This window comes from Bidens hawaiensis, unplaced genomic scaffold, assembly GCF_021521415.1.
Source record: "Bidens hawaiensis isolate Kalapana, Puna unplaced genomic scaffold, B.hawaiensis_p1.1 tig00030761_1, whole genome shotgun sequence".
In the NCBI taxonomy this organism is placed as follows: domain Eukaryota; kingdom Viridiplantae; phylum Streptophyta; class Magnoliopsida; order Asterales; family Asteraceae; genus Bidens; species Bidens hawaiensis.
Window position 1 is genome coordinate 8172 of NW_027495130.1, and position 10017 is coordinate 18188.

The window sequence follows — 10017 nt, forward strand, 5'->3', positions numbered from 1 at the left end:
TGGTCAACGAATCGTTTACATTCACCATACGAGTATTTTATTAGTAATTAACTCGTCTCGATAAGTTTACCTGGTAAACATTATGTATACGAGCAGTTTATATGCAGCGTGACTAGTTTACCTTGTTTACATTCCCGATACGAGTATTTTATTAGTAATTAACTCGTCCTGATAAGTTTACCTGATTTACATTACCCACACGAGTAGTTTATATGTGGTTAACTCGTCGTGACTAATATCATGCTATAAAGTATAAACTAGTCGCAACTATATATTAATTTGTATATTACTCATTTAGTTTACCATAATCCCTTACTAGTTAACTTTCCAATCAAACCATTACCGTTGGGAAAAAAACAGAAGTAGAAAATGTCTAGGTTGTCAAATGAATTACCGAAATCACTTCGTCAACAACGTAGTGAATCGTTGTAACAGAACCACAAGAATAAATTTGCGTCGGTGGCGAAGTTATTCCGGCAATTCATTTGACAACCTAGAGGTGGCGAAGTTATTCCGGCAATTCATTTGACAACCTAGACATTTTCTACTTCTGTTTTTTTTCCAACGGTAATGGTTTGGTTGGAAAGTTAACTGATAGGAATTATGGTAAACTAAACGAGTAATATACAAATTAATATATAGTTGCGACTAGTTTATAGCATGATATTAGTTACGACGAGTTAACCACATATAAACTACTCGTTTGCGTAATGTTTATCAGGTAAACTTATGGAGACGAGTTAGTTACTAATAAAATACTTGTACGGTGAATGTAAACTAGTCATTGTCCAAAATCTACTCGTAACGACTAGTTGACCTACTCGTGTGTAATCGTAAACTATTCTATCACAAGTCGTTCTATCTTGAGGATTTGTTATGCTATTCGTAAACAGTTATTTTCCCTTGATTTTATATTTATATTCCACTGGCTGGCTTGCTGTGTCTATTATCTTCCTTTCTTCACCAGAGTCTTGATTCTTCTCTTTTCTTGTCTTTGATGCCAAATACTCCGTTGAACTATCATCGTTTAATTAAATTAAATTAAGTTAAGTGCTGCCCTGATTACTAATTAATTAATTTCACCCCTTGAAATTGATTGATTATTGCAATCACTCATCACCGGATTTAATAATAAGGTATTACATTCTGTCTACTTCCGATTGTATGTGTTTTGCCCTAACTGTATCACTGCCTCACTGGATTCTTGTATGTGGATCTTGACTTTATTTCCTATATGTTTGTTATGTTATGACATGATTATTATTTGTATTTGTATTTAATTACTATGTCTTGCCATTTGACGTTGATCTAATCTTTGGCTAATTCAAATACATCATTTGCATCTAAACCTGCAGGATTATATTATGGATACAACAAGATCTAATTTATTATTATTCACACAATAATCTAATCAAATCAAATCAAGATCTAAATAATCTATCAACATGGTGGTTTCCAAGAAGACATCACTGGCTTTCAAGTCCTACCAGAACCAGGCTCAAGTGCTTGTTAAAACCTACCTTTTAGCTGAGGCTTTTATGCCATACACTTCTGTTCTCGGTGGCGTATTCGCTTCCAAAATGGTCCGTGTTCCTTTTCTTATGCATCTGAATATATTACTACTTACATTTATTCGTTTCGGGTTTTACCAATACCCACTGGCTTGGTAACTCTTATTCATATGAAATGTTTTAGATCTCTCATTCCCAATTAACAAACTTGGTTTTACATGTTTAGCTCAAGATAACAACAAACCGATGGAAATAATCAGGGAATACACAGTTTGAATTAATAAAATAAATTTGTTGGAGGTGAAGAGAAGATTAAAGTAGCTTAAAATGATATTAGGCTAGATATATGAAAAATAAAAAATCTAAGTATTTAACTTTAGCACTTCTTATCTCTATAATCAAAATGTTAACTTCTCTAAAATTCTTAAACATGTCAACCCACTTTTTAAGGGGTTGTCTTCTTGCTGACCCGTTTTTTAAACATGTCGTGTATGGGTAAGTTGACCTGTCTAAGAAAACGGGTCGTGTCATATACTTTTTTGTGTCGGGTTCGGGCCGTGTCAGAATAGCAGTATATATTCAATGTGTTCATCCTCTTAAATGATTTTATTCAAAGATTTAGGTTATCATTGTAGTAATATTGTCATTTTGATCACAATTAACACATTAATTATACTATAACGTATACACCTAAAGATTTTGATTATTATTGTTACATTATTGTATTTTAATCATAATTATTCAGATTTTTGAACTTTAGCCTGTTACATTTAGAAAAAAATTAGAATAACCACAAAATAATAATGATAATAATATGATTTTCTTCAGGTTTATGATCTTACACAATTGATAAGCACTTTTTACTTCAGAACGTATGCGGGCCTTACAAAAATTCAGCGGATTGAGTGGAACAATCGGTAAATGCAATTTTGTTCTCTTTATTTTCTCATAAGGTTTCACTGTCTATTATTTCCTTAACATTTTGTTATGTCTTTACGCCTCTTCGTATCGTTTTTTCATTCAGGGGTATGTCTTCTGTTCATGCCATTTTCATTACAGCAATGTCTTTGTACTTTGTGTTCTGGTCAGATCTTTATTCTGATCGGTACACTGTGGGTCCCATTACTTTCAGAAGCTCACCACTCTCTACATTTGCATTAGGGGTAAGTATTAATAATATAATGAGTTAATAATTTTTTAGGAACAAGATCCGGCAATCGGTCTCTCCTAATGTTTTCAGTATAATTTTTATACAGGTTTCTGTCGGTTACTTTTTGTCGGACCTTGCAATGATCTTTTGGCTATATCCCGCTTTAGGCGGATTAGAATATGTGAGTTCATCATCAAGGAGAAAAATTCTATAAAAATATATATATTCTTTTCGAGGCTTTTTATGGAAATTATTTGTACTCTCGGATTTCAGGTTGTTCACCACACGCTTTCAGCAATTGCGGTATCATATGCCATGTTTACAGGGAAAGGACAACTGTACACATTCATGGTTCTTATATCTGAGTTGACAACACCCGAGATCAACTTGAGATGGTATGCGTGTGTAAATATGTTCAAATAAGAGTAAAATGTTGAGAATTTCGAGAACCGCATAGTACAGTTGTACTTTTTGCTTCAAGTGTGATATACATATAACACCGTCACATTAAATTATCAATGCACTAGGTACAAGTACTTAATGCGGTTCTCGCAGTTGTCAGCTTAAAACTAGTTCTGAAAAACTGTGTTGCTATACACACACACACACACACACACTCTCTCTCTCTCTCTCTCTCACACACACACACACACACACACACACACACACACACAACCCTAATATTACATGTTGGATAGGTATCGTGTGTACTTAGTTATATATGTTGCATAGTTATTTTACGTCATTCGTAATTAAAACGCGGAACCTCCGCGTCATAATTATGCATGAACACCTTTGTATGCTGCCTACACTTTGTACGTTAAGCGCCTTTGTACAATAAAATGCGCTACATATATATATATATATATATATATATATATATATATATGTAAATATATATATATATATAGGGGATGGTTCATGCGAGAAGTAATATTACAGTGAGAAGTGCGAGAAGTGAATCTCATCCATTGATTTTGTTTGATCAATGGTCATTACTCAAAATGACATTCTTGTAATTTATTTTCACCATTTTAATTAACTTTAATACCAAAAAGGGTGTAGTAGTAATTTTTGTGTACTATCAGAAGTATATTTTTCCGAAGTGTAGGAAGTGTATTTTCACCATTAGATATAATAAAACACACCGCACAATAAACACACTTTCCATATCCACCGTCAGACCAATATACCTAATGCACCAGATTACCTCTGACACTTCTTACACACACTCCACTTCTTATTATAACCCCACCCTATATATATATATATATATAGGGTAAGGATCCTAAGAGAACCATTTGAAAATTGAGAACTTTGAAAACCATTTTGGACCACTAAAAAACCTCTAAAAAATATTTAAAAAAATCATAAAACAAAAAATAACAAAAATTTTTAAAAAGTAAAAAAACCAAAATTCTTATATTTCATTCCGGTTTCATAAAAAAAAACTTTGTATTATACACATGTGTATAATTTCATTTAATCTCTAGTTACGCAATGTACACATATGTACATTATCATCTACCTTAAATTGTACATATGTGTATAAAAAACATGTATAAAATTTAAAAAATAAGTATTATACGAATATGTATAATTTTGTTTAACCGATATATTTTTTTCAATTTTTTTTATAAAACCGGGATGAAAAATAAATTTTTTTGGTTTTTTTACTTTTTTTATTTTCGAGTTTTTTTTGTTTTATATATTTTTTTAATTTTTGTTAAAAGGAGTGTTTTTTGTGGTCTAAAATGGTTCTCAAAGTTCTCAATTTCAAAATAGTTCTCACATGATCCTAATCCTATATATATATATATATATATATATATGGAGAGGATCAAGAGAGAACTCCTCCTTCGAGAGAGAACTAATTTTTTTAATTAAATTAAAAATATTTCTTTTGTTAGTTCTTTAGTTCTCTCTCTAAGGAGGAGTTCTCTCTTGATCCTCCCCCTATACACACACATACACACATTTTTTTATTTGTATTAATACTTGTGAAATTTAATCGATTTTGTGAATGGATTAGGTATTTAGATACTGCTGGTTTAAAAAAGTCTAATGCGTATCTAATAAATGGTGTGGTGATATTCTTTGCCTGGATGGTGAGTATAGTTAATTATTTTTTTCGTATAATCGGTAATCGTGCCATTTGTTATATACAGTAGTTTCATGTATTTATCTGTTTAATATGCAGGTGGCCAGAATTTTGCTGTTTGTTTATATGTTTTACCATGTCTATCTGCACTACAATCAGGTAATTTTGTGTTGCACTTGCATCTTTTTTCACACCCTTCCGACTATGCTGTACTTAAGCCTGGCAAAGCGGGTGGATCAGGTCGGTTAACGGTTAGAAAATGGCTGTTTTATTAAATTATCAAATGGATTCTGAACATGTTCCCGAAAATGAGGTGCAGGTGATCGAGATGCATGAAATTGGGGTACTTTTGGTTTTTATGGTTCCGTCGGTGCTTGGTGCCATGAACTTAATGTGGTTAGGAAAGATTGTTAAGGGTATGATGAAGACGTTGGCAAAGAGGCCGTAAATTCATTCTTTTATGTTGTCGATCTTTGAGTTGAAAGAGGAAACTTGAGTTGTTGTAAATCATCTTATTTGTCAGGTAGTTAATCATTCGGGTCTTCAGGAACACAAACTGCAAAGACGCCTGTGTATAATATAGGTCTTGATTGCATTATGAGTTTTCTCATCTGTTACAGTATACTTCCATTTTCGTTTAACATATATGTATACATTTTGGGTTCATAACCATGGTTTTAACTATGAAATACGAGTCGTTCATACAATGCTAAAAAGCAGCTAATACAACGTTTCAATATTCATTTCACTTGAACGTTCTACAAGATTTGAAAATCGAAGACTCTAATAACGAAACATAGTAATCGTTGACTAAGAAAAAGAATCATAACAGGATCTATAAACATTTTCACTATTAAGAAATCCAAGGTCACATTTTCACTACTGAGTGACTTGATGACCAACTTCAAGTTTTTCCGGGTAGCTTCATCGCCCGTGAATCCAAGAATATCGGAGCTTAAACTCTGAAAGTCACAAATGTTCATCAAGATATATATATCAGGTTGCGTTTTTATCTTGAACACGTCAAATCAAACAATTCGGTCATAAAAAAGTTGAAAGCCATCCAAAGTCTGTCTTAGAGGCAACCAACCTCCTAATCAGCTTATTCATCTTATCGTAATTATTATTATTTTTTTTTGCGTAATTATCATTAACATAATAGTCATTTCATATGAAATTTGACAATGAACAAAATATGTTTGCAGTAAGGGTCTTCACAAACCGTTGAAACCGACCGAATCAAAACAAATGTGTACATTTGAATTTTGTACAGGTGGGTCACGGTTTACGGTTTGAAAAACTGGGCTTAGCGGTTTGGAACTTGGAACCAACTATTTAACTTTATTAATATTTTCTCTCAATTTGGAATGCTAGTTATGCATAAGTATAATATTTGCTTAAAAAATTTAGTCCAAACTAACGCTGCAAGTAAAATAAAAAACTGGTTCAAACCACCAAAACGAACAGTTTTGGCTGGTCTGACGGACCCAATCAACCCACTGGTCAAACCATGAACAACCCCAATTTGTGGATCAATCCGACCCATACCAAAACGACCAGTTTCAATCTGTAACCAACCGACCCATCAGTAAATACAAGTGTTAGGTCACAAACCTCAATGTTCTTCAAAGTAAATACAAGTGTATATATAGATTTCTGAATCAATTCAGTGTTCTCTGGAGTCATAATACATGCATGCGTCTTTCTGTCAAAACCAAAACACAATATGTAAATTCAACAGTATACTAAAACAGCACAACAATACCAGAAAATACAAATACCTCAAATCCTCAGTTGCTTGAGCGAGACTTTTGGTCAAACTTTCAACTTCCTGCAACAAACCACTATCTCGAACCTCTGACAGCATAGGTTGAACATCCTCGGCCATCGCCTGGATCTGAGACAAACTTGGTGCATTAATAATACTATATTTTTGTTTTAAATAAGCAAAATTTACCATATTTTTGGTTTTTGGCAAGTGCAAAATTTACAAACGATATATTCTAGTCTATAATTAAAAAGTCCATTGTAATTTTAATCTTCAACACCTCATAAATTTACTGGCTCGCTAGTGCAACCGTGGATGCAGATCAAATTAGACCGAACAAGTACCGTGCTCTCTTAAATTTATCTCTAAAACAAGCATAAGCAAAATTTACCAGATAGATGTGAAACAGACATATCGCACCTTTAATAGCAAGGGTCTGGCTTCTTCAATAACAGCTGCAGCTCGTTCCGCCAACGCATAAGTATTAGCCACACCGATCTGTTCCACTTCTCGTCCAAGACGGGTAAAGATCCCAATTAACGCATCCAAACTTACACCTTGATATCCTCTTAACTTGTGTCGATCACACACAATCACACCTTCTTTAACACAGTCCGGATCCAATGGACCAAACGAAGGCGTTGGAATCGGATCTTGAGGAGTAATATCAATCATAGTCTCCATTAGAAGACCCGATTGATTCACCTCAACCAATGCATTTCTGGGTATTATTGTCTTATCATCCGCTACCTACATTGTATATACACTCAACAATCAAAAACAAGAAAGAAAAACTGCGTGTATTTATTTCACTTAGGTACGCAAGTTTACATTTTTTTCAACTATGCTGGTTCACATTCGCTAATATCTAATGCTAACCTTTTATTAGGCTCAAGTCAACACAGAAAAAAAGAAAGAAAGAAAAAACTAACCAACCTCAACAACAGCTTCAATACTTTTCAAGGAAGGATTAACTCGAATAACATTACCAACAGTAACCCCTCTGATCCGAACTTGCGTGCCCGGTTGAATCCCACACGCCTGCGGAAAATCGAAAAGCGCAACATACTTACGGAACCTAGACTTGAGCTGAAATGCTCTCAACCAGAGCAAACTCAGGGCGGAAACCAGAAACAAGCCCCCACCCCGCCTTCCCAAATGCTCCTGCGACCGAAGCCGAAATCGCTGAGCAGGTTTCGGGGCACATCAAGAACAACTGCAAATGGGTGTCTGGATCTGGAAGAGGGTTGCTGGGTGTCTTGAGAGGCTTTGATTGGGAGTCTTTTTTTTTTGTTGAAGGGAACGTGTTTAGGGTTTGGGATTTGGGGGAGAATAATTTAGGGTTGTGAATTGGGACTGAATTCATCATCATCATCATCATCATCATCATCATCAATCAATCAATCAATCAATCAATCACAGGAAGAAATAATGGCTAGTGATGAAACAAAACAAATTGAAAATTTTGTGCTTTTGGATGCAGGAGTGCATCGCTATCATGCCATTATTATTACTAACAACTGTACTCTTCGCCTAAGGTTAGGCTAAATGTAACCAAGAGTAACCTTGCAAACAATTTGATTTATTTGATATTATTAAATAGCGTCTAAGAAATGACATAGGGAATAGATTAATTTATTACGTGGCAACGGAATAACTGCTATTTGGTTGCTTAATTGAATGGACTCATCCATTACATATAGTATCATCAAAACCATTCATTTACACCCTCTTGTTTTCTTTTTCATTACATTCTTTCTTCAGCCTACTTTCTTAACACCACCATCACCTAACAACCACCACTACCATAGCCACCACCACCACTTGACCACCACCGTCACCATTGTAGTTTTTTTTTTTATTTTGGTAAAAAAAAATTATTTGAGATACAAGTGTTTTCATTATTTCTATTTCATTCCTATAATTTTTTTAATACCGAACAACATAACGTAATAATTAATTTCATTTCCATAGGCTAACCAAACAATACAAAGGAATGGTAATGGTTCATTTCAATCATGTGTTCATTCCATTCATTCTCCTATTATATTCCTCATTCATTCTATTACTTTCAACCAAACAATACCCCAAGAGTCATTTTTATAGCTGTGATATATTTAACTTTAACACTCTCTTCCATAGTTTTATTTAAAGAGGGAAAAGAAAAGGAAAAAAAAAGAACATATGTGATTTTGTTTCATGTTCCTAGTTTAATGAAAGGAAAGGAAAGTCTACATTTTATGTGATCCCTACTTAGGAGGAAAAGAATTAAAAGTTACAACTTTACCGTTATATCCGTAGGCTACTTCCTAGTGTCCATTACTCGTTTATCTAAGCCACAAAATTAATGAACTGAACTCGAAATATAGATCAACAGTCGAGCTCTTGTTTACAAATATATGAATTTGCTAAACAGGGTGGTTCAAAAACAAAATTCCCAAATAGAAAGTAGCAATTTCAAATGCAAGAACAAACATTGCTATTCCAGTGGGAGTCGGTACCCCCCAGAATTCCATGCGTCATAGACAGGTTGTCATTAAAACCTCCGGTTGCCTCTCGTCCTATGATAACATCATAATTGGGGTGCGGACCCTCCATGACGTGAAAAATTCACATCCTCCGTTCTTGAATGTTTCCCGTCATTGAGTGTGACTGGGAAAGTAAGTTGACTCAACAGATGTTCAACACTTTGGTTGGATCCCGTAATAAGTATGTTCACCGGTTTGATCTGACGCTTGTCTTCATCATCTAGCAGGTCAAAACATTGCCTATACATAATGTATGAAGTTTCTCCTGCGTCGATGAAGGAGTGGGAGGTTCGGAATTGGCCAAAGAACGCGGTAATAATTAGTGGGGCTTTTCTTGTTGGCTTCGCCTTTAACTCGTGGGAAGATGACTTGTTGTTCCTTCCATGCCGTGTGTTTTGCCTCTGGCCGCTTCCTCCCCTTAGCACGCCCTGGGTCATGTTGACATGGAGATCCTTGAATTTCTTTCCTAATCTCCCGCTATCATATCCGGCATTCCTATTTCCGCCACCGGGGATGGTCTTGACTAGGTGTTCCAACTTTCCATTCTTCACGTACTCTTCGATAGCGTCCTTGAGTTTGGAGCACCAATCGGTAGTATGGCCATGCGCCTCATGATAGTCACAACACCTACTCATGTCCACGTTGGCCCGCTACTTGAGCGGTTGTGGCACCTGAACTCAATGGCCTCATAGAGCATAATTTTTGAAGGATTTTTGTTAAGCAGAATCCATCTTTGCCTTTTGTAACATCCCGAATTTTCAAATAATAATATTTTACATATTATTTCTTATAATAGAAAGTTACTTGAGTAAATAGATAAATAGTTAAAAGGTAAAAAGGGAAAGATGGGCCTTAGGTCCATGGGCTTAAGGGAGTATAAATACCCCTTAAACCCTAAATCTTTCCATTTCCATCAATAATATCCATCTTATTCTCCCTACACACTCAAAACACACACA

At 34.7% G+C, this 10017-nt stretch overlaps 2 protein-coding genes across 2 annotated transcripts; one reads left to right on the plus strand and one right to left on the minus strand.

The window, feature by feature from the left end:
• The first annotated feature begins 1391 nt into the window (after window positions 1-1391).
• On the plus strand, window positions 1392-5227 carry LOC143580894 (uncharacterized). The gene is made up of 8 exons (XM_077063807.1): window positions 1392-1583; window positions 2340-2428; window positions 2536-2674; window positions 2768-2842; window positions 2935-3056; window positions 4694-4769; window positions 4862-4921; window positions 5082-5227. The coding sequence occupies exons 1-8, from the start codon at window positions 1446-1448 to the stop codon at window positions 5208-5210; spliced, it is 828 nt and encodes a 275-aa protein (XP_076919922.1). The 5' UTR covers window positions 1392-1445; the 3' UTR covers window positions 5211-5227.
• A 293-nt stretch (window positions 5228-5520) lies between these two features.
• Window positions 5521-9693, minus strand: LOC143580891 (protein TRIGALACTOSYLDIACYLGLYCEROL 2, chloroplastic-like). The gene is made up of 6 exons (XM_077063805.1): window positions 9250-9693; window positions 7463-7715; window positions 6951-7276; window positions 6544-6659; window positions 6377-6467; window positions 5521-5724 (listed from the first exon to the last, which is right to left on the minus strand). Exons 1-6 carry the CDS (start codon window positions 9691-9693, stop codon window positions 5521-5523), a joined length of 1434 nt encoding a protein of 477 aa, XP_076919920.1.
• Between the last annotated feature and the right edge of the window lie 324 nt (window positions 9694-10017).

Excerpts from the sequence above, each read along its gene's own strand:
- LOC143580894 (XM_077063807.1), top strand. The coding sequence starts at position 1,446 with ATGGTGGTTTCCAAGAAGACATCACTGGCTTTCAAGTCCTACCAGAAC. Across the intron at positions 3,057-4,693 it reads CCCGAGATCAACTTGAGATG|GTATTTAGATACTGCTGGTT; the intron begins GTATGCGTGTGT and ends TGAATGGATTAG. Across the intron at positions 4,770-4,861 it reads TGATATTCTTTGCCTGGATG|GTGGCCAGAATTTTGCTGTT; the intron begins GTGAGTATAGTT and ends TTTAATATGCAG.
- LOC143580891 (XM_077063805.1), bottom strand. The coding sequence starts at position 9,693 with ATGAGTAGGTGTTGTGACTATCATGAGGCGCATGGCCATACTACCGAT. Across the intron at positions 7,716-9,249 it reads ACAAGCGTCAGATCAAACCG|CGATTTCGGCTTCGGTCGCA; the intron begins GTGAACATACTT and ends AAACCTGCTCAG. Across the intron at positions 7,277-7,462 it reads TGAAGCTGTTGTTGAGGTTG|CGGATGATAAGACAATAATA; the intron begins GTTAGTTTTTTC and ends CAATGTAGGTAG.